Source organism: Cetorhinus maximus, chromosome 3 (genome assembly GCF_964194155.1).
Source record: "Cetorhinus maximus chromosome 3, sCetMax3.hap1.1, whole genome shotgun sequence".
NCBI lineage: Eukaryota > Metazoa > Chordata > Chondrichthyes > Lamniformes > Cetorhinidae > Cetorhinus > Cetorhinus maximus.
The window spans coordinates 172,544,852-172,570,519 of NC_135881.1; the positions used below are offsets into that span (position 1 = coordinate 172,544,852).

At 41.6% G+C, this 25,668-nt stretch overlaps 1 protein-coding gene across 7 annotated transcripts in view; it reads right to left on the reverse strand.

Annotated features, from left to right (window-relative positions):
- Positions 1-25,668, reverse strand: part of mboat1 (membrane bound O-acyltransferase domain containing 1) — a 112,528-nt gene that overhangs the window by 62,789 nt on the left and 24,071 nt on the right. For 3 of the 7 annotated variants that reach the window (XM_078539299.1, XM_078539296.1, XM_078539301.1), the window contains exons 3-4: positions 19,889-19,966; positions 10,895-10,990 (exon numbers count right to left, since the gene is read on the reverse strand). In XM_078539299.1, coding sequence (XP_078395425.1) covers positions 10,895-10,990; positions 19,889-19,966 — 174 coding nt within the window. Of the gene's footprint in view, positions 1-10,894; positions 10,991-14,366; positions 14,465-19,888; positions 19,967-22,880; positions 22,968-25,668 lie in introns of those variants that run through there. The other 4 variants (XM_078539302.1, XM_078539300.1, XM_078539297.1 and 1 more) reach the window with 4 other exon arrangements.

Here is a 25,668-nt window from a genome sequence, read left to right on the forward strand (position 1 = left end):
TTACTGGCCCCAAAATTTCAAGACACTGATGATACTGAACCTTCTGGTAATTGGTAACTGGTGTTTCACTTTGGATGTTTTACTACAGGTAGACTGAACAATTTAATTACAGATTTATCCATTATTTTTTCCAAAATTCCTGTGCAGTTGCTTGCATTGTGCCATCACCATAATTCAAGTCACAGAAGCTTAAGATACAACGAATGAAAGTTACAGTATCCACAGCAAAAACATGTTTTGTTGCCAAGCTAACTCCTTCCCCTTTCACCCACCCTCCACAACCCCCAACACATGCACATTTCTGTGTCTCTGTTTTGCTAATGTGCTTTCTACCTGCAGAGGAACCATCCAAGAATTACACTATATGCTATCTCAGATTTAGCTGTTTCAATCCATTTCTAGATCGATTTATGTCATTAAGTAAATGGCCAATGACTAAACCAAATGATGTACAAACATTCAGCTACAATCACAAAATGCATCCAGAGGGAAATGGTAAGATGAGAGATTTAAGATTTATGAACAAATTCAGGATGCAAGCTTTTTGGAACAGTTGGCTGCACTAAAGCTGTATGACAGGCTGGTGCAACAGGTTTCATAATATAATTGGTTTGTTCAGGTTAACTTGCTTTAATCCTGCCCATCAGATTGTGCCTTCTTTTATTTTCCATATGTGCAGTAAGTAACTTCCTACAGGATGATCTGGGGCATTAGATGTTTGGATTTCAGTAACCGGTATGGGAGGAGGGATGCTGTGGAACTGTGGAGGAAGAGACCCAAAACCCATTCCCAAGCCTTTAACATTTTCGCTTGGATAATTGCATTCATTTTTTTCCTCATAAGAGACCGAGCCAATCTCACTTCTGTAGTGGAAAGAAAACAAAATACCAGATTATTTTTGTTGGCTTTGACAGCACTACTTCATAGGCTTTCCATCTTACTTACTTTTAATGGGCAAATCTCTGTAGTAGAGCTGTATCTACTTTTACTTATTCATTCATGGGATGTGGGCATCACTGGCTAGGCCAGCATTTATTGCCCATCCCTAATTTCTCTTGTGAAGGCAAATTCAAGGGATTTTCTTTTCAATTAAAATTAAACAAGTGCCCAATTCAGATGAAGTAGTGAGTCCTTCCTCTGTCCTGTTTTTACATCAAGTATAGGTTTACACAAGTAATAGCCCCCATTTTTGAACTGTACTGGCAAGTAAAGTTACAGCAGGTTTGGGGGGTTCTGGGGAGGGCAGGTAAGGTAGGACTGACCAATAAAAGATAAGAATTGGATTATTTGGCCTTGAACCACTCCTAAAATTTCTTACATTTCAGACTATCTCACTGATCCATAAACAGAACATGACCAGTATCAGAATCCATAAAGGAAACCTTGGAGAGTCTGTCTATATTCCTACTTTGAGAAGATCTGCTCCAAACCAAGACATGCCAAAGACAAATGTCATATTGTACCAATATACTACCCTAATCGAAAACTTCAAAAATCCATTAGATTAACCCAAAAGCTGAAACAGTAATATGAAAAAAGGGAGCTTGATTTTTGAAAGTAAGCTTTCACAAATTCAGATCTGTAGAAAAAGGACTTGATTTAATATTAATTGTGAATCAACTACTTAGCCCCAGCTAAATGGCATGCTGCGACTGTCCAAGAAAGCTGCTGCCTTAATATTTTAATAACCGACATCATGCTTTAGCCCTTTTGAAGGCTGCAGCCGCATTTCAAAATGAAGTAATTTTTACTTCATTCAGAAAGGAAATGATGGGTGTTTTCATATTTTTCTTTACGGTTGTTCTGTTTTGGGAAACTAGTAAGCATTTTACTTTTATAAATTTTACACAAAACAGTATTGGGAACATCTGCTCCACAGATTGTAAGAAGTAACATCTTCAATACTACATCACAAAAAAAGTTAGAAACAGAACTGAAAATAAAAGTCAACAACCCTCCCTTTGTTTAGTACTGCCTGATTGAAAGAAAAACACCATACTGTGTTTACCAGTTTTGGTTGGAGTCATCAGAAGGACATGGTAACCAAATGGCTGTGTGTCCTGGTTAGTTACTCAGGAGTTGAGAGTACAAATTTCACCATAGCAAACTGTGAAACTGAATTTAGTAAATCTGATCATTTGTGAGCTTGCACTAGAAACAAAAGGCAAGATTTTACCTCAGTTAAAATCAGACTCAGTGATGGCGAAAGCTGACAGATCATTAAAAACCCAGCTGGTTCATTGATGTCCTTCAGATATGGCATGCCACCACTCCTTAGCCTAACTTGTATATGACTTCAGACCCACATTATGCTTATTTTTGTCACCCTGTAAGGGTTGCCCGACTGTCACTGACAGGAAAACAAATCTACAAGTGCCTCTTTGCAAAGAGGAACAATATAAACTCAAACAAACTAATAAAGAGAAATTTGTAAACTTGAAGCTTATTATTACTAATCATGTGCACCAGACACTCAACTTCTTGTGGTGCTCAAAGTTACAGAAGGCACGAAGCATTCCAGTGGACATAATAAGCTCCTTCTCCAAGGCCACTGAAGCACTGATAAGGACAAGGAAGAGAGCAATCCACATACATTTTCCCCTACCAATTTCTGCCCACAACACCCCACCTCCCCCCCACAACCTGTTTTCATCCTGGACCTGTGAATACCCATGTGGTTGATTCATAATACCCTTATGGAAACTAGGGATAGGTAATAAAGGTTGCCTTACCAGTGTCATCCAAATTCCAATAAAAACAGGTTCAAGATGCTACTGCACACTTCCAGTGCTTTGCTCAAGTTTCATTTCACTACTAAACAGAAGATTTCTTGTGTGGTTGCAGTATGCCATTGAACAATGATAAATAAATAATCTGCTGTCACATTTACTCATGAGAATCCTGCTAAAATTACCTCTTTCTCCAGCATATTTGCATAAGTATATTCTAAACATAAAGTTTAATGCTAGGTTAGAATGAAATTCAGTAAATGCTCAGTTATATCATAGCCAACATGGTACAATACACAGCACACCAAGACTTAATGCAAATGATATAGCAACCACGAGAAGGATAAACAACTCACCACAATAATCCACTGAGCATAAAGGAAAAGAAACAGATCACAGGGTCATGTGAAAAATACAGCAAGATAGACAATACAAAACAGAAAGCCCAATGATTGAAATGAAGTGTAAAAATAACGGTGAAATCATCTTTAAGTGATCAAAACAAAGGTTGCACGTTGGCATACACTGCAACATCTATTCCTCACTAGGTTTCACAGTATTTCAGGTTTGTTTTTTTAAATATTACTCAAGCAAAATAATCAAAATCTTGAGTAAGGCAGATGCAGGAGTTGCTTGGCAGTTTCAAAAGATATGGCATTAGACCAGGAATCACAAATATCACTTTGAATCCTATTATTGGCATTGGCTTCATAATAGGACTACCCAAAAAAGTTTACAATTCTAATTTTACAGAATATTATGGAACAACATGAAGGCATTCCTTCCAATTGTACTCAAGCATGAGTCATGGCAACTCAGCCATCGCATTAACTAGACTGGTTACAGGGTGAATCCTCTTTAGTAAGAGGGTGAGAAAATCCAGCAGCCTGCCTATAGATTGAATACATGATAGGGTGCACAGTAGAATTACAGTGTCACGCCAATCCTCTGCATGCCACTCCTTGAAAATACACTTCAGAAAGTCTGTCCAATTTTGTTCACTAAGGCCCCTGAAGACATTGCTGTTCATTTAAATATCAATGCACAAACAAAATGGATTTTTCAAAGACCAGTGCTCATTTTCACTTCATTGCCTTTAGTTCATATATGAGCTCTGAAAGCTTAGCAACTAATGAATATTATTGCTAATTCAACTGAAGATGCAAACATTAAATGAGCACTTTAGATTAAAGCAATACCCAAAAAAAACTAATTCATATCTGCTGACGAGTGATAAATATCCAATTTCAAACTATCACTTTGAGAACAATGGATTTAGGATTCAGTGACTAAACCCAGCACCCAACCAAAAAGCACCATAACTTTAGTACGGATGGCACAGAGTGAATATTGTCATACCTGTGCCAAACATACACCATTTCCCCATGTCACTTGGCATATGTGCCTTCAAGTATGGAATAGAACAAGTTGTTTTGTTGATTCTCAAGGTGTGGGCATCATTGGCAAGGCTGGCATTTACTGCCCATTTCTTGCTGCCATGTAAAGGCAGTGATGGTGATGGACCTTCTCCTTGAACCACGCGGTTAGAATACAACTGAAGCCACCTCAAAAAAGTCAACCATTATGGTGTGGTATGGAATCACATATATGCCAACCAGGCAAGGACAGCAGGTATCGTTATCTAAAAGTAGATTCATGAATTGGTTGGATTTTTAATCACAATCCAATAGCTTTGTCACTTCCACCAGTTTATGAACTGTAAATCCGAATTCAAACTCTCAAGCTGCCGCAGTGGGATTCAGATCACAAACAAACACTCACCAAATTATACCATACAACCACTGTCCCAGGCTTCTCCATCAGCATCCCTGGGTGTCCTGTCCCACCACCAGGTCAGGCCCATCAGAAGTAGCAGTAGTGATATATAGTCAGACGTGAGTGGCCCTGGGAGCACTCACTCGCACTGGACTTCATCCTCACCAATCTACCTGTCACAGATGCAAGTGTCCATGACAGTATTGGCAGGACTGACCACCACATGTCACGTCTTCACATTGAGGATGCCCTCTATTGTGTTGTGTGGCACTGCCACAGGGCTAAATGGGATAGATTTCAAACAGAACTAGCAACTCAAAATTAGGCATCCATCAGCAGCAGCAGCAGAATTGTATTCAACTACAATCTGTAAAGTCACGCCTTGGCAAATCCCCACTCGACCATAACCATCATGCTGGAGATCAACCCTGGTTCAATGAAGAGTGCAGGAGGGCATGCCAGGGGCAGTACCAGGCATACCTAAAAATGAGGTGAATGGCGGCGGACAATTAAGCAACTAACTGGAGAAGGAAGCTCCACAAATATCCCCATCCTCAATGATGGAGGAAGCACAGCACATCAGTGCAAAAGATAAGGCTGAAGCATTTAAGTGCCAAGTGGATGATCCATCTTGGCCTCCTCCTGAGATCCCCAGCAACACAGGTGCCAGTCTTCAGCCAATTCGATTCACTCCACATGATATCAAAAAATGCTTGAAAGCACTGGATATTGCAAAGACTGTGGGCCCTGACAACATTCCAGCAATAGAACTGAAGACCTGTGCTCCAAAACTAGCTACACCCCTAGCCAAGCTGTTCCAGTACAGCTACAATACTGGCATCTACCCAGCAATGTGAAAAATTGCCCAGGTATGTCCTGTCCATAAAAAGCAGGGCAAATCCAACCTGGCCAATTACTGCCCCATCAATCCACTCTCCATTGTCAGTAAAATAATGGAACTGTTGTCGGTAGTGCCGTCTAGATGCAGTTGCTCAGCGATGTTCCATTTGGGTTCCGCCAATGCCACTCAGCTCCAGACCTCATTACAGCTATGGTCCATAGAAACAGAAAATAGGAGCAGGAGTAGGCCATTTAGCCTTTCGAGCCTGCTCCGCCATTCATTATGATCATGGCTGATCATCCAACTTAATAGCCTGCTCCCGCTTTCTCGCCATATCCTTTGATCCCTTTCGCCCCAAGAGCTATATCCAACTCCTTGAAAACATACAATGTTTTGGCCTCAACTACTTTCTGTGGTAACAAATTCCACAGGCTCACCACTCTCTGAGTGAAGAAATTTCTCCTCATCTCAATCCTAAATGGTCTACCTCGTACCCTCAGACTGTGACCCCTGGTTCTGGACTCACCCACCATCAGGAACATCCGTCCTGCATCTACCCTGTCTAGACCTGTTAGAATTTTATAGGTTTCTATGAGATCCCCCCTCATTCTTCTGAATTCCAGCGAATATAATCTTAACCGACTCAATCTCTCCTCATATGTCAGTCCCGCCAATCCAGGAATCAGTCTGGTAAACCTTCGCTGCACTCCCTCTATAGTAAGAACATTTTTCCTCAGATATGGAGACCAAAGCTGCACACAATATTCCAGTTGTGGTCTCACCAAGGCCCCGTATAATTGCAGCAAGACATCCCTGCTCCTGTACTCGAATCGAATCCCCTGGCTATGAAGGCCAACATACCATTTGCCTCCTTTACTGCACCTGCATGCTTACCTTCAGCGACTGGTGTACAAGGACACCCAGGTCTCATTGCATATTCCCCTCTCTCAATTTATAGTCATTCAGATAATAATCTGCCTTCCTGTTTTTACTACCAAAGTGGATAACCTCACATTTATCCACATTATACTGCACCTGCCATGCATTTACCCACTCATTCAGCTTGTCCAAATCACACTGAAGCATCTCTGCATCCTCCTCACAGCTCACCCTACCACCCAGCTTTGTGTCATCTGCAAATTTGGAGATATTAAATTTAGTTCCCTCATCTAAATCATTAATATATATTGTGAATAGCTGGGGTCCCAGCACCGATCCCTGCGGTACCCCATTAGTCACTGCCTGCCATTCGGAAAAAGACCCATTTATTCCTACTCTGTTTCCTGTCTGCCAACCAGTTTTCTATCCATCTCAGTACACTACCCCCAATCCCATGTGCTTTAACTTTACACGCTAATCTCTTATGTGGGACTTTGTCGAAAGCCTTCTGAAAGTCCAAATAAACCACATCCACTGGCTCCCTGTCATCAACTCTACTAGTTACATCCTCGAAAAACTCCAGTAGATTTGTCAAGCATGATTTCCCTTTCGTGAACCCATGTTGACTCTGTCCGATTCTGCCACTGCTTTCCAAGTGCTCAGCTTTAAATCTTTTATAATGGACTCTAGAATTTTCCCCACTATCGACGTCAGGCTGACTGGTCTATAATTCCCTGTTTTCTCTCTACCTCCCTTTTTAAATAGTGGGGTTACATTAGCTACCCTCCAATCTGTAGGAATTGTTTCAGAGTCTATAGAATCTCGGACGATGACCACCAATGCATCCACCATTTCTAGGGCCACTTCCTTAAGTGCTCTGGGATGTAGATTATCAGGCCAAACATGGACAAAAGTGCTGAATTCCAGAAGTGAGGCGAAAATCACTGCCCTTAACATCAATCCCTCATTTGACCAAATGCAGCAGACAGGAGCCCTAGCAAAATTGAAAGTCAATGGGAATCAGGGGGAAAGCTCTCCACTGAGGTTTGAGTCATACCTAGCACAAAGGAAGATGGTTGTGGTTGTTGGAGGCCAATCATCTCAACCCCAGGCCATCACTGCAGGAGTTCCTCGGGATAGTCTCTTAGATTCAACCATCTTCAGATGCTTCATCAATGACCTTCCCTTCATTATGAAGTCAGAAGTTAGGAGTTTCACTGATGATTGCACAGTGTTCAGTACCATTCACAACTCCTCAGATACTGAAGCAGTCCGTGCCCTCATGCAGCAAGACCTGCACAATATTCAGGCTTGGGCTGATAAGTGGCAAATAACGTTCGTGCTACACATGTGCCAGGCAATGACCATCTCCAGCAAGAGAGAATCTAATCATCTCCCCTTGACATTCAACAGCATTACCATCACTGAATCCCTCATTATTGACATTCTGGGGGCTTGCAACTGACCAGGAACTAGACTGGGCCAGCCATACAAATTCTGTGGCTAGAGGCACAGGCCAGAGATTGGGAGTTTTGTGGTGAGTAACTCACCTCCTGACTCCCCAAAACCTGTCTACCATCTATAAGGCACAAGTCAAGAGTGTGGTGTAATTCTCTCACTTGCCTGGATGAGTGCAGATCCAACAACACTCAAGAAGCTTCAGAGCACCCTGGACAAAGCAGCCCACTTGACTGGCACCCCATCCACCATGTTAAATATTCACTTTCTCCACCACCAGCACAAAGTGGCAGCAGGGCGTACCATCTACAAGATGCACTGCATCAATTCTCCAAGGTTCCTCAGCAGTACCTTCCAAACACATGACCTCTATGATTTGGAAGGACAAGGTAGCAGGTGCATGGGAACATCACCGCCTGCAAGTTCCTCTCCAAGTCACATACCATTCTGACTTGGAAATATACCATGGTTCCTTCACTGTCACTGGACTAAAATTCTGAAACTCCCTTGCTTACAGCATTGTGGGTGTACCTACACCACATGGACTGCAGTATTTTAATAGAGTGGCCACTCACCACCTTCTCAAGGGCATTTAGGGATGGGCAATAAATCTGGTCTTGCCAGTGATGCCCATGAACAAATAAAAAGGCTGCAGATTTGGTCCTTGCTGTTATGCAGGGCAAAGACAAGTGGCCCAAGTTGCACATTCTAGGGTGATGGGGAGTAGTGGTGGTTGGGGGAGAGGGAAGGGGGAAGTTCTGTATAGCAAAATAGCTGACTAACACTTATCAACTTGGATCATACATGAAGAAAAGTCATTGGCCTGAGGCAATTGAGAATAGCTGGCACTGACACTAATCATCCCACATAACAAATTAGTAATCTAGGAAAACATGGTAAAGATTTGGCTGGGAGAGAGGGAAGCCAAGTTCAGAACAGGCAGTGTCATCTCAGCCCAACTGAAGTAGCCAAGGGAGCTAGCATTACTCACTTTAATTCTGCACTCGGATGCCTGAAATGATTCAAAACATGCTTTTCATTTTTGTCCCATAAAGTAGTTCAAATATCGCATTAAACATTATTAAACCAACAGTAGACTCACTGGCAGCACAGCAAACTGGAAAGTAATGCAGCCATACATGCATGATAACAGTACTAAAGGCATATACCAAGACTAAACAAACTTGTTTTCCAAACTAGTACCTCTCTCTAAATGTTATATAAAGCCAGAATAGCCTCCAACTTACTCAACTGCTGTTCCATAAGCTATTAGTTAAATTTAAAGTTTTCACCCTTCAAAAATAAGAGGTAAATGCTTAATTCAGTGTTTTTCACAAATACCTGATGCTCCTGTAGCAAAATATTGTAAATATTCGGCCAACTTTAAACAGCTCTCTTTCCATGATTCAACATCCAGTCCCTTTCTCACTCTCTCTTTTACTTCCCACCCCGAGTAAAACCCCTTTCTTCGTTAAAGGCAATATACAAAGTTATGGTGAAGGTGATCCCTTTTTGATATAAAAAAGTCTCTTAAAACCAAACCAGAAAGAATTCACGAAGTAACCATTTGTACGAGTGTTACAGACCATTCTCATTTCTTCATGGAATAGAATCCTACTGCTAGCTGCTGTAGTCTAGTTCACTGACACAGCTAAAAATTTGGTCAATTTATAGGATTACGGAGGTGCAGTGAGCCAGTGCATGGACATCTTGCAGCACAGAGCAATTTCTCATTCTTGGCTGGGGTTGTTTGAAGGGAGGTACATTGTAGAGGCTAGATAGTTCCTCTAAAGGAGATAATGACTGATCAGTCAGTGCACATCATTTGCATAGCTTGTTGATAGCCCAAAGCAGCAGTGGTGGAGACATGATAACAATTTGCCTCAAATTGAGAGAATGGTATGTTACATAGGGGAAAGAGGGTGTGAGCAACATAGAAAGCCTCATCATGATTCCTCCTGGTATAGTTGGTCCAATTAACCTTTCACCACTGGAGCAATGACTTACAGATTATTGTATTTTGTTGCATATTTTTGGGCAGGATAATAGAGGGGAGGGGGTAGGATTAGAAGACGCAGCAGATATTTTGCTATTTGGAAATTTTTTTTTTTTTACAGGTTGATGAAAATCAAAATTACACTTAGAAGGCATGCTGATTTAAAAAAGGATAGGAATGATCGGTTTAACATTGGGGTGACAGAGCACAAAGATTGCTCTGCAGCGATGTTTCCTCTAATTTCTGTTTGCTGTGGATGGCCAGCTTGCTGAACTGCGTGCTCCCTTTAAGGCTGATACGATTCCACGCATCTTAAAGGAAATGTTGCTTATGTATGGCCTGTTTGTTCCCTGCGTGGCACATTGCGTGTGGTCACGCGCCCACACATCTCAGAAAGAACATTGTTCTGCAGTATATATATACACCATAGTAATTGAGCAAGGGGATCCCTCTGCGGTGTGTCTACATCTATATATATATAATGCATCTAGATTCCTGCCACTGATGTTAATTGGACATTTCAATGTCTTAATTCTCTCTTTGCACTGCATAATAACTTCTGGAAAGTGCTGGAAGTTCTGGTGCTGTGAAATCTACCCAACTTTTATACTGAGGTGCATATTCCACTCCACCGGTAACAGCAGGAACAATAAGAAGTGTGCAATTCTTTGAAAGTCACAAGTTGTACTTCTTTATTTCTGGCCAAGAAAGAACCTCACATACCAGCAAGTGATTTGTATAAGCAAATGGCACCTGTCACTATGGTGCTGATATCTGCCACAGCTTCTGGAAGCACCTAGCAGAATAACCCACAATAGTTGTCACTCCACCAGGACCATTTAGATTATAACACTGACACTAATATTGCATCGAGCAGTGCCATAATACAACTGAGGCAAATGTCGTTCTCCTCAGGCTTTGATGACCAGTTACGGGAAAGCACTCTGCAAAGTCAATAGGGAAAACAGGACACCACAACGACAATTTAGAAAACAGGAACTCTATCCCACAAAAGAAAACGTTGGAGTTTGCTGATATTCAACTTGTTAAAAGTACCTTGAAATTGTCTCTAAAACAGAGAGAAAAGGGTAACTTCCTCACATCTATCCAAGTAAATAATTGCATTCCATGCCCCCCCTAATGTCCTCCTTTAAAAAGTTACTTTCAAATTCAAATACAAAATTACATTTGAGAAATGTCTGAAAAGGAACTCACCCAGAGAAATCTGTGGCCAACAGTCCATAATTAAAGATATATACTCTGCTAATTTGGCACAGCGTGAGATAGCCCATTGCTGCTACAAATGAATACCTAAAGAACAAGGAACATAAATGTACTGAAATTATCATGTTACATGTAGGGGAAAAAAAACACCCTGCATTTTCTGAATTTCCTCGCCTCTCCTAGAGTTCAAATGCCAGTTCTGGCATATGGTTTCCACTGGCAGGAGTCACCCTCTGGTAATTCATTCAGGCAGCTGAAAAAATTGACACAGACAAAGGAGGAGGCTGTAGGATAAGCAGTTTTTAAGGAAGGTGTTATAGAAGGAGGAAAAAGGTGGAGAGGTTTAGGTCAACTCAAGGTCTTTTTCACAAAAGGCACAGCTAAGGGTGGAGTGAAGAAAGCAGAGATGGGCAAGAGGTCAGAACAGTAGGAGAGTTATACACACCCATTCAAGCAGGCATCACCAGCAGCAGAAATCCTGATTTGATATTTTTTTCCCTAGAAACTAGGACCTTCCTGGTCTGGATGGCTCTGGATAGCACTAGGATGATGTACAATCCACTGAGTCATCAGGGTGTTAATGCTTTTTGTAAACATCAGAACATGCACTAAATTTTCTTCAGTTTTTAATGCTTCAATATCACTATTTCACCATTTCTAACACCATCACATTTACTAACCCACAGACATACACCTCATCATAGATAGTATGTACTAGCCAATCACTTGCAGCATAGCAGACAGGAAGCCAAGACTAATTTGAATTGTTCAGATCATGTAAGGTTCGAAATTCGGGATAACGAAACTAATGTAGGGGAGGAGAAGAAAGTAAGGAGGCGTGTGGAGAGGGGAGAGAGAACCTAATGGGAGAGGAAGGAAGGGGGAAGAGAGGAAGACAAGGGGAGAAAGAGAGGCAGAGGAGATAGAGAGATGGACAAAGGAACAGAGAGGAATAAGGAGGGGAAGGGAGCAGACAAAAGTATGGGAACGGCAAGAGAGGAGAATAGGGATGAGAGATTGGAGATGGGGAGGGGAATAGAGGGGCAGTCAAGGATCGGAAACTTATACTGGGCAGGTTGCTGCTGATGGAAAACCAATTCAGCTGATTGGGGAGTTGGCGATGGGAGGACTACCCAAAGATTGCTACTGGAGCTGCGGCAGTTTATTCTCCATGGCAACAGACACAGCCTCAGCAATCTTGTTACACATTAACCTGGGGGAAGACCGATGAATGGGGGTGGGGAGAAAAGTAGAAGGAAGTTGAAGGGGGTAGTATGAGGGAGGAGATAAGAAGATGGAGAGAAGGGAAAGGAAGGGGAGAGAAGACAATCGATGGGAGAGAGGGAGGATGGGAATGGGAGAAAAAAAAGAGGGGTGCAAGATGGGGTGCTGTTCAGTGAATAATTGGATCAGGGCCTACAAATGTAATTCAGTCCCCGTTTTGAAGTCATGCTTTAAATGATGCATAACAGAAACTCCATATGTAAACTTGTCACATTGTCAGGATACCTTCCTACCGGTGGTGGCGCTAAATACATTGGATCTTATGAATGGAAAACCTGACAGGAGCTGCACCCAAGCAGAGGAGTTATGATATAGTATACCAAACCCAACAGATGCACAACTGTACAAACATCTGCAATAGCATACTATATGCAACAGAAGATTATTTTGAAAAAATATGAAAAACTAGCTACTAGTCTGCTGTAAAATTGTCAAAAAAGGAATTAAAATATTTTTGAACGACTTTCAGGGTTTCAATTTTTATTCTCAGTTCAAACAAAGGGCCAATTTCAGACCATCAACCGAACACCAATATGAAGAGTAGCTTGATTATTATTGACCCCAAACTACCACACTTATTCTGTACTCAAGAAGATTTTCAGTGAGGCAAATCTCCAAACCTGGAATGAAATTCAGTAACACCACTTGACATCCCATGAAAAGAAAGTCAGTGATATTGTCACCATTAAGTTATTTAAACTTTATTTTTTTAAAGAACTGAACAATGTCCTGTTTGAAAGTCCAAATACCAGAGATGAGAAATGGGGTCTAAATATCTTCTAAACTCATATCAAATCAACAACAAAATGAAAACTTTGGTAACTTTGAATGCAATCAATTAAAAGCCTATCGATAACCATAACATGAAGAACCATTGTATGGTAGTAATGCCACCAAGGAATCTTGTGGCTAGCCAGAGTTCACTGCAAATCCTTGAACTACAGACTGCATTTACAGTCTCACATTTTAGGTCTATGTTAATACAGTGCACCAGCTAACACAGTAATGTAATGAGCTGTCTAGATATTCTTGGAAAATTGGGATTCCTTGGAAAAACAATCTCACACCTCACTTAGCTCATCTGTGACTGGGTAGGTAAGATATGGGCAGAAGCTTCATGTTAATAGACAATACAGTCTATTCCTCTTAATTTGAAGCTGTTTAAATTATCTGTCATTTCAATTTGAAACTGTGCAGTAATATTGAAAATTTCTTGCTTAATTCAAATCATCCATTAGCTTGAATGCCCACCTCGAATGGGTCCCCATCAGTGAAATCTACTACTTATTCCAAATTTATCCTGTTTCAAGCAAGCTGGAGCAAAAGACCATCACAAGCTATAAAAATACTTACATTTACGTAGTGCCATCCCAAGGCACTTTACAGTTAATTAAGTACTTTTTGAAGTGTAATCACTGTTGGAATGTAGGAAACCCATTCTTGATGGAAAAGCTTAATGAATTTGAAGAATTTGGAAGCAACCTTTGTTTCTGCATTGTGGATCACCACGTCAAACAGCATCACCTGTCAAGATCAGGTTCACATGTAGGGACCCAAGCAACATTCCTAAAGGGTCAACAACTGGCGAATGATAATATGGCTGACATTTTAACTTCATGTAAGCCTAACGACATCTTGACAGTTTATGAAGTCGGTACTTTAAAAAAAAACTAACTTCACCCTAGCAGAATGCAAACTTTCTTCAGTGAAAAATACTCAGGTGGGAGAACTGTCCATTATAATTTGGGAGAAAGAAACCTTCTGATTTTTCAAATTTGACATGTCCACAGAATTAATCCTCTAAGAATCTCAAAAAAAGCATTGGTGACCAGTGCTCTGTTTAAGGTGGGGTTGAATCACTTAGAAGCAAACAGCATAGAAGGAGGCCATTCAGCTCAGCGTGACTGTTGGTCACTCTTTGAAAGAGTTTTCCAATTAGTCCAGCACCCCTGCTCTTTCCCCGTAGCCCTTCAAATTTCTCCTTCTCAAATATATAAACAAATTCCTCTTAAAGTTACGATTGAATCTGCTTCCAACACCCTTTCAGGCAGTGCATTCCAGATCATAATACTCTATGCATAAGAAAGGTCTCATCTCCCCACTGGTTCTTTTGCCAATTATCTTGAACCTGTGCTCTTCAGGTACTGACCATAATAAATGACCAACTATAGTCACATACTTGATTAAAGTATGGCATTGCAAGGGAGAGAACATGTCCAGGTTGTTGAAAACCATGGCATTCACTGAAGTACCTGCAGTTCAAAAGCATGATCTGTTGCCAACTGCTTTCACCACGTATATTCACCTGAGCAGCAGAAGCTGGATCATATCCACAGGCTCTGTAACATCAATCCCTGAGCACAAGATGACGTGTGATTCCAATTCAATGTCAGCATTAAGAAAGGAAGCAGATTACTGACCCAGGTGTGAACTGGTAATGTTGTGCAGGTGCATGTTGCCACCAGTGGGAATGAGGATGTGAGAAAATGACTCAAATGAGTAGATCCAACAGGCACACATAGGTAAAGGGGCTACTGTGCAATTGCTGAAAAAGAAGATGATATGGACTAAACTAAATGTCCCAAGCAGCACTTTGTTAAAATTCTTTCATGGGATGTGAGCATGCTGGCAAGGTCAGCGTTTTTTGCTCATCTCTAATTGCCCTCCGTTGTACAGAATTTTTTATAGCTGCAAGTGCCGTTGGTGAGAGGCAAGCAGATTCAAGAAACTTTGCAAAGTGACTGAAGTTTGCACTGGATAACCAGTCGTGTTCAAATTTGGATCTAATGCATTTTAATAGTTGCTCTGTTTTATGGCACATCTGAAGTTTTCGAATGATACTTTGCAATATTGTTCAATTAAAATTGCTTAATTGAGCAAAACAAATTACAATTAACAGGAGCAATCAACTGGTTGAATTAATAAGAACAGCCTTGACCCCACCGTCCTTGCAAACTACCATCCCATCTCCAACCTCCCTTTCCACTCCAAAGTCTTTGAACATGTTGTCACCTCCCAAACTCGTGCTCATCTTTTCCAGAATTCCATGTTTGAATCCCTCCAATCAGGTTTCTGCCCCTGCCACAGTAGAACCATAGAAAAATTACAGCACAGGAGGCCACCATTCAGCCCATCTTGTCCATGCCAGCCCGAGGACACCCAGGTGCCCTTTCTAATCCCAACTTCCCGCACCCGGCCCATAGCCCTGCAGCTTACAGCACTTTAGGTGCAGATCCAGGTACTTTTTAAAAGAGTTTAAAGTTTCTGCCTCTACTGCCAACCTGGGCGGCGAATTATAGACACCCACTACCCTCTGCGTAAAAAAGTTCTTCCTCATGTCCCCCCTACACCTTCTGCCACTTATCTTGAATCTATGTCCCCTGGTCCTAGAATTCTCCAGCAAGGGAAACAATTTTATCCTGTCCACTCTATCTATTCCCCTCATAATTTTGTACTGAAATAATTCTTGCAAAAGACACTAATGACTCCATCCCTCATTGCCAACTGTCTGGTGCTGAACTAGGCCATTCACGACCTCTGTCAAATTTGACCCCAAGATGCGCTTCTGATCATATATCTACATCTTCACGAAGGCCTCTTATTTCCACCTCTGAAGCATCACCCTCCTCCACCCCTGCCATAGCTCATCTGTGCTGAAACCCTTATTCATGCCTTTGTTATATCTAGATTTGACAATTCCATCGCACTGCTGGCCAGCCCATCTCTAATCTAACTTCCATAAATTTGATATCATCCAAACTTCTGCTGCCAACTGTTTACTCATGCCGCCCCACTCATTCATCACCTACATTGACTCCCAGTCAAGCAACACCTCAATTTTAAAATTCTCATCCTTGTTTTCAAGCCACTCCATGGCCTTACACCTCCCGATCTCTGTAATCTCCTTCAGCCCACAACCCTTTAAGATATCTCCAATTCCGCCTTCTTAAGCATCCTTGATTTTAATCACTCCACCATTGATGGCCTTCTTTTCAGCTGCCTACACCCTCCGGATCATCGGAGATCGGATATACACCACCACCAAGATGCGCTTCACGATCCTGTGCAAGACCAGACACACTGACTCTGTGGGAATTGCCAAAGATGTTTGAACTTCCAATGGGCAATAACCATGCTCCCCGGGACCCTCCAAAAAGGTCTCCGTCTCCCAGTTTGGATAGTTACCCAGGAAACATTAGACAGAAAAATCCTAGTTTAACTCATGGGTAACTATACAATTGACACCCCCAACTCCACCCCCTGATCCCCTGACCCGACCTGACTAGCCTCCCACCCAGACTACCACCATCTGACCTGACTAGCTTCCACCACCCAACTCCCCCTGACCCTGACAACTACAACTGCCTGATTACCTGCCCCTCCCACCGATCCAACTTGACTAGCCTCCACCCCGGACACTACTCCCCAGCCCCACATGACCAGCCCCCAACCTGACAACACCTCCCAACCCGACCACCTCACCTCACCCACTCTACCCCCTTACACACTTACCCATTCACTCACATACTCATTCACTAACACACTGAAAAGCCGTTTAAATGTCCCAAAGCTTTTCAGTTTGTTAGTGAACACTTACCAGAATAAGGAAGGTAGTGCAATAAAAAGGGGGCATGGCTCATCTTCACACAACTCCCCCCCCCCAACCCCCGGACAACGACGATCCAGAACTACGAAGAAGCAGTGCAATGGCAGACTACTCCACATTTCTGAAGAAGCTAGGATTGCAAGACCCAGCCAAAAATTTGGAGCAGAGTAGTGATGCAAAAAAATAGGAGCAGAGCGGCAATCCAACAGTGTTTGCTGCCCCTCGGAAGATTCGGGCCATTAATTTCATTTATCAGTAAGTTCTTTCATGCACGAGCTTCAACTATTAATGGTACACACAGCTCCAGTCAGGTGCAGAACCTTTATCACTCTTATCAAAAGTGACTAACATCAAATATTTGTAAAACTCATTAGCTGAACTCTTGACTTCACTACCCACTTGTAACTTTCCCTGCTTATCAGTTTTCATTACTCATCTCTCTATCTTTCCTCTTCAGATTAACTCAATCTTATACTATCCTCAAACAAGCTGATCACTCTCTTACATTCAAATTACCACCATGTAGCCTTATACCCACGATTTCCAAAGTTCTGGGAACCAGTGTGGGTATCAGTGTAACCATTCCAAATGTGATCTTGTCACCCACTTATGTTACACACTTGTGGAACTCAGCTCTTGAACATGTTAACGAATTATCTGTCACAGCCTTGGGCACTGTCCAGTCCTACACAAGTTGCCGTCATATGGCCTCTCACCTGTGTCCATGGTCTCTCCAAACATTATGCTGTAATTGCAGATGGAACCCTGAACTTGCTCATTAACTCAGGCTTCCTTGAGTTCCTTCTTCAGACTGTTCCTTCTTCAGAAGGATGACCTCCTCCACTCACCATCTAACCCGTCAATAACTTTGCTGATCATTCCATCCAAACTTCATTATCCCTTAACATTACACGGCAAGGGAACTGGGGATGTGCAATGTCTAAATTACCCCTTCTTGATCTTCTTCATGACCCTTCATGAAGCAATGAAAATGTAGTTTATTTCAATTCTTCTAAAACCGTTTCCTCACATCTTTGACAAGTTTGATCAACAGTGAGCACCGCTTGCCTTCATCTCTTGGCACTTTAGGCCTCACTACTTCCTCTGACCTCAAGTGCAACTCCAACATCATCCATTGTTACATTCTCGATTTCCTCAAACACACCACACATTTCTTGCTCCTTTGACAACTCAACTCTCCAAGGTGCCTTTTAAATTTGCTGCCTTCCCTCCTCACTGTCAGACATTAACTTCAAGCTGCTACATAGTTCCATTGATCCAGGCAGCCTTCAGTACCCACAAGCTCATGATTCACCCACAAGCCTCAACAGTGAATGGTGGGAAAATCTCTACTGCCGTGAATTCACTACCGCACCCAATCTCGTATTCCTTTGATAGCCACATGCAAATATGCACAACCAGTTGTGGGTATTTGGGAGCACTGGGGAATAGAAAACTGGCCAATTTTCCCTTTTGTAACTCAAAAGGTGTCAAGTCCAAACACATCTCCATCTTAACCAACATCAGTTAACTCAGCACAAAGCAGGTATTGAGCCTGGAACCTTTCTGTATTTTTCTGTTGCTCTCTGAATAAATATCATGCGCCATCAGATAGAAGCTCTTCAAATACTTTGCACATCTAGATAAGCTATCAGAAAATGTCAAACAGACAATCCATCTAACCACTGTCTTTCTCCCTCTCTTTCTCTCTGTCTGTCTTTGTTTTATTTCATACTATGGTCAATTCTGAATGTCCCTCCTTTGTTTCTCTAACATGCCATCCTACATGCTCTTCTTACATTGGTACTGCTTTTGAAACAAGGACATATCATATGCTCCAAGTTAATCTTGGGAAAATCTTAAAACCAAACTCCTTGCTTATGGATTTTAAAGGACAGACCCTGTGACCACAAATAATTTCTTCTAGATTTATCCCATCCTCTCTGCTAGTCTTTCCAATGCTGTTGGTACCAACATTACAAGACATATCCATTCAACTTGGTCACTGTTATGCAAAAAGATTCCCACTCAACACGGGCAGCCACGTATAAGGCAAAAAAAAAAATGTTTAATTGCCGTAACACCACTAAAAACAGACAAAGAAAGAGCAGAATTTACACAGATTTGTTGCTAGGTAGGGCAAGTGAAAATGGGCCAGAACAGTGTTATTTTGAAAAAAAGAGATAAGCAAATTTACTAGAATGTAGCAACTTGGAGAATAGGGCAACAGAAGTACAAATGTTGCACAGCAGTTTGAGGAAAAGAAATAAGAACGAACTGATAAGTTGACAGTTTGCCTTCTGCTGGATCTGTGGGCACAAATATCAAAAATAAAACTTGAGTTGCACTTCAGGTGCATTGTATGTAGTTTAAGGGTTTCAAATTGAGCAGCTGCAACATTTAGGTTATCATACAAGCAGCATGAAACAGAATATGAATCACATCAAAATAGTTTAGCATTTTAAATTGACCATAAGCAAATCAAGTTAAGACAATTTGTAAAGCACATTTGACTGCACTAACAGCCTTCAATCAAATACCGTGACAAATTCAAATACATGCAAAGATAGCACTAACAGTACACATATTATTCAAATTGTGCTTCAAATTCTGCAATTCAAGCCCCAATACATTAACAAAACAGTGCCAAACAAATATATTGTGGTGACAAATATTTTATACTGGAGCAGCAAATTGTGCCACTCCAAGGCAGTAGATTTCACCAAATTCTCAATCTCAGCCTCAGTGCAGTATAGAGATGCTGAGTACAGACCTCCACATTGTTCCACAGGGAGAAGGGAAATTATGTATATTTTTAAAGTTTATCCATCTGGTCCTGCATAGTGCTCAGTAAGAGAGACACTGACAGAGGCCTAAAGGCAGGTCACAGCACCAAAGCTTTCCCTTGAAAACAGGAGCTTTACGGTTTGGATGCAAGATGGGGGAAAAAGTGGAATCTTTCAAACAAATAATTGAATACAAAATGCAACTATAGTTTTTTTTTTCAAAAATGTTCAAGATTTATTTGAAACCTAGGTAGTATTTGCAAGGGATGCCTTATCTTCAGAAAACATGACACATACTGGGTTCTGTACCTGTGAATGTTTGAGACGCTCGCTGTTATCATAATGCAGTAACACAAAGAAACTTCTATAAAAATGTGCAATGAGTACCTGGAGAAGGAACAGTAAAACAACAGATCAGAAACATGATTTCTATGCCCAAATGAAAATAGTCGATCTTCACATTTTAACAACTACTGGCTTTATCTTATAATTTGCATTTCAGAACACAGGAAAAAGAAGCAGGCTCATTGAGACCATTCTGCTGTTCAATTCGATCATGGTTGATCTGTAACTTAAATCCCAATTACCCACCTAGGTTCCAAATTCCTTAAGACCATTACCCAATAAAAATATATCAAACTTGGTCTTGAATTTTTCAATTGACATAGCCTCAACAGCATTTTAGGATTTGTTCTGTACAAAAACACAGAAACTGGCAATTTAGCCCTACTACTCTGCGTTGCTGTGTATCCTCCATTCAAGTAGCAGTTCTAACCCTGTGCTGTACCCCTTTATTTCCCTTTCCTTCAGGTACTAATTTAGCCTACTCTTAAAAACTGATATGGCCCACGCTTCAAACATGTGCTCTGGTAGAATATTACACAGCCTCACATTCCTCTTGTTTTTTTTAAATCCCCGGTCTCTGTGCTAACTCTCTTGGACATTGTTGAAAAAAGAGACATGCTATCGAAGCTTGTCAACTTGCACTCATCAGGGCAGACACAATACCACCAAATTTTTGAAGTGAACAACAATTTATACTGCATGGGAGAAAAGGAGTGCTGATTGGTTGACAAGATGGCTCTGATTAGTTAAGACGTTGCCAAGGTGAATGCACTAGGGTGTTATTGTCCCGCATGCTTTTGCTTATTCCAAAAAAGTTGCAATGTTTGGACATATTCCTTTTACCTGCAGAGGACAGGTCCCTGTACATGAACATATGTGGCTTCTAGCAAGCATAGGTGAGCTACATTGGGAGCCCAACTGATAATCTTAAATTGGTTGTTAGCGTAATTCTTAGCACACTCGGCTTTGTTCGGTAAATGCTGCCCAATCGTGAAATCATATCTAAGGTTAGACATTATATTCTGAGTTTTGCAAGCACGGATTGGTTGAGTATGGTCAGTACTCTGCCTACTGCGAATAGCCGAAGGGATGTGCTATTTGATATGATCCACCAGTCACTGGGACATATAGCCTATGAACCTGGCATCGCACCGGCACTGAAATTCATATAACACATTATCCATTTGTGTGGTGGACAGACGTCTCTTTGGCTCGACAGCATCATCCTGTCAGTGGAAAATGCCACTTGTGTTACCACTGCATAGTAGCACTGTGAAACGGCTAGCTTCACCTGTTGCTCAAATTTTTGAGGTGCCTTATCCTTCCAATACAATTTGAAGTAGATCAGGCACTTTTCAGGTCTAAAAGTGCTGGCTTAGGCCTAATGGTGAGTATGTGTGATACACAATGAGCAATGATCTAATCGAAGTTGCCATAATCCCGCAGGACAGTTTTGACGCACCCTATTTCAGCATCAAGCTTGCACAGTGAACAAATAGCTCAGGCCCTATTTACAAGATTGCTAATGAAGTGAAAGTGAAAGTCACTGTAGTCCTACAGGACCATAGGCTGCTCTCTCATTGGAGAGAGACGGCCAGTGGTGAGTTTAATCTGAGGGTCACCTCACCTCAGGCGAGGGCAAGGTTGAGAAGGCCTGAGATGACCTCAGCCGGTACAGAAATTGAACCCACGCTGTTGGCATCACTCTGCATTACAAACTAGCCGTCCAGCCAACTGAGCTAACCAGCCTCCAGATTGCCTATAAGGCCAATCTTGCATTGTGTGGAGCAGTAGCAATCCCAACATGTATACTGACCAGTGAAGGTACGCTTGCAATAGACTGTAGTAGAGAACCCATTAGAAGATTTCTCAACTAGCATGTGGGATGTGAAAATGAGCATTAGGTGCGTGAATCTTATCATCTTTGACAGTTACAGCCCGCTGCTGGCCAAGGCCTCATCAATGATAGCCAGCACCTTTCGGGCTACAGGAAAAGGACAGGGGAGCTGGACCAGCTAAGTTGCTCTTGGAGACAAGATCCAAAGGCCTCCTTCTGTGCTGTAACCATTCTATCACTGAAGCCAAGGAACAAAGGTGGAAACATGCCCACAAAATAAATTTCTAAAATGTAAAGTCATTGGCTCAAGTTTAAGCTCTCATGGAGGACTCTGCTCAAATACTTCGGGCTAAAAATTCAACTGACTCCAAAAACAGGTGCAAGAATCGTGATGCGTGATTATCCCTGCCCATTCAAAAGTAAAGCAAGCAGCATTGCAACATTATGCTACCTGCTAATTGTAATGATAATGGCATATAGCCTGGTGCTGAAAGCATTGTTCAGTGGCTACTTGTCTCAGCAAGGAGCTCAAGTTCACGTGAGGCTAGCACCATTTAAAGGTGAGGTGCATCTAGCTGCAGCAAGGAGTGAAAGTGCTGAAAGAGAGGTTAACGAGCAAGGAGCTTGAAAAAAGGTGAGTGTGCATGCCCCCAAGGCTCTCTGATGCAGCACTGGAGGACCCACTGCAAGGGATGCACAGGAAGAGAAAGGTCCTTTTCCAACAAATATGCTTCCTCGTCGTAAGTTTTGTGGGCCCATTAGGTCTGGCACCTTTTATGAGGTAGGAGAGATTTGGCAATGTGCCAATTTGGATATATTTCAGAAAATCCTAGTGAAAATTAGGTATACAGAACTAAATCAGCAATTCAAGAACCAAAAATCAAGAACTAATATAAATAAAACATTGAATGTAACTTTAGATGAATGCAGCAGAAAACTGCACATGCAAAGCTTAATTTTTTTTCTAATACATTTTTTGGCCAAAATGCTTGCCAGTTTCTTGGATATCTCTTCATCTGCGATGCATGGTGAAATTGTTTTGCCATATATTGTAGAAGCAAGCAAAATGATTTCAAATTTTCACAGCTAGTGACAGCTACATTATTTTGCCATTCTTACCTTCACGGTTGCTGTTTAAAGGGACAATGAAACTGAAGACAATTCTTGATCTATCATCTTGATGTTCATAAACCCCCATCTTCAGTTGGGTTTCCAGAGTGAAACACAATGAAGATCACATTCATAGACCCAAAGTGGAACCAGACTAGTTACTAGGAATAAAAATACCTGGAAAAACTCAGCAGGTCTGGCAGCATCTGCAGAGAGGAACACAGTTAACGTTTCGAGTCCGTATGACTCTTCAACAGAACTAAGTAAAAGTAGATACGGAAATCCTGTCAGAGAGAAGAGCAATACTTCTTCAAGGTAGGCATTCCTTGAAGAGAAGTGGCAGTCAGTTAAACACTAAGATAAAAGCAAAAAAAAACTGCGGATGCTGCAAATCCAAAACAAAAATAAAAATACCTGGAAAAACTCAGCAGGTCTGGCAGAATGTTAGGTTCCTTCTATTGAAAACAAAAAAAATCACGTGTTGCTTGGCACTTGCCAGTTCCTTATCTTTATTTAATCTTGCTTTTCTGCCACCTCTGGGAACAGTAGAAATGGCATCCCTTTTCAATCAGGGACACACAAATGCCTTGTGGAATGTCAGCTGTGAGCACAATCACAACTTTAGAATAACATCTCATGATATAAAGGTGCCTTGGGATGCAAAACATAATAAAGCACCATACTGATCAAAGTTCTGGAGATTGTCTCCAAATTACAACAGCAAAAGAGTGCTCCCCACCCAATGCCAACCAGCCCCAAAGATCAATCCAGGTTCCGTCTCTGGCCCCGAGTTCACTTTGTTCATGTCAACCAGGACTGCAGCAAAAACATCACCATTGGTCTTGGTGGCTGGGCTGGAGGACAGAAAATTAAGCCAGGAGTTGCTGCACCTGAACACTACCCAATGCCAGATGTTGAGAAACACATGTAAGATATCAAGTGAGAGAACAAGTGCACATTCATCTGCAGTTCCTTCCGTGCTCAAAATATCTGCCGACAGTCACTGTTGATACTCTCCTACATCAAGGGTGTCAGCTGTCACTTGAACCCATCCAGCTAGACAACATTTGTTTCTGCCTTCAGCAGAAATGATGAAGGGAGGAGAAAGAATTCCTGTTCAATTATTAACTTACACTCCTAATCCTACCATACAGCACCAAACACATACACAAACTCACCAACCCCAGCAATCATTTAAGCTCCAAGAGTTGGCAATTGCTTCCCATCCATCTTATACCACACAATTGTTTCTTTACTTGTCCTATTACTACTCCCTTTGGCCTTGCAACATGAAACCTTTTATCAGTCTCCTGCCCTTCACCCAATCACGGACTTTCCCTTTTGCTCTTCTTCCCACCTTCACCCCTTTCACTTGTTCAAAACCTATTACATTTCTAACTTTTCCCAGTTTTGATAACAGGTCACTGACCTGAAACATGAACTGTTTCTCTCTCCACAGATGCTGCCAGACCTGCTGAATATTTTGCTTTTATATACCAAACTTTTACCAGTCTATCATCCAATATGTGCGGCTAAAACTAATTCGAGACACTAGCAGAAACATTAAATTGGGTGCATTGGCCAATATGTCAAAGGCTTTCTGAAGTTCTAAGAACAACACAATAAAAGTTCACAATACAATCTATAGTCCTTTCCACTATGTTTGCTGAATTATCTCACCCAATATTGCTCAGACAACTGACCACACTGAAAGACAATTTATAAATTGAGCACAACAACTTGTATTTATACAGAACCTGTAACATAGTTAAACATCCATCCCAAGGCTCTTCACTGTAAAGTTACCAAACAAAATTTGAAGCCAAGCCACATAAATGACCCAAAAAAAAGTCAGAGTTAGGTTTTAAGGAGAGTCTTAAAGGAACAAAGAGAGGCAGAGAGACTTGGGGAGGAAATTCCAGAACTTGAGGCCAATGATGCAGGCATGAATGTCAGGGGTGCTCAAGAGGCCAGAATCAGAGGAGCGCAGATATGTTGCAGGGTTGTTTGGCTATAGATTATAGAGATAGGAAGGGGCGAGGCCATGAAGGTATTGGAAAACAAGGGTGTTAATTTAAAATAAACGAAGATGTTGCTTAACCTGGAATCAATGTTGGTCATCAAGCAGAGGTGATCGGTGAACTAGACTTTGTGCGAGTTAGGACACAGGCAGAGTTCAGATGGCCCAAATTATGGTGGATAGAACATGGGAGTATGTGGAAGTAACAAAGGCATGGATGAAGGTTTCAGCAGCAGAAGAGCTAAGGTAGAGTGAAGTCAGGTGATGTTACGAAAGTGGAAAAAATAAAAAACGTGCATTGTTAAATTGCATTATTTAGACGAAAACAGAACAGAAGCGAAAAGAAAACTTCAAGTAACCAGCAATACAAGACCGACATGGATCTGAAGATTATCTTTTATAAGTCCAACATCTTGGGATGCTTTTCAGAACTTTCCCTGAGCATTGCCACTCCCTACCTCTGTAACCTGCTCCAGACCTACAACCCTTTGAAATCTCTGCACTCCAATTCTGGCCTCTTCGCATTCCTGATTTACTTCGCTCCACCACTGGTGGCCATGTGTTTAGCTGCCTAGGCCCTAAGCTCTAGGATTCCCTACCTAAACCTCTCTGCCTTGCAGTCCTTGTTTAAGACACTCCTTTGAACCTACCTCTTTGACTAAGCTTTTGGTCACCTGTCTTAATATCTCATTAGATGGTTCTGTGCCAAATTTTGTTTGAAGATCACTCCTGCTAAGTCTTACCACATTAAAGGCACTATATAAATGCAAGTTGCTG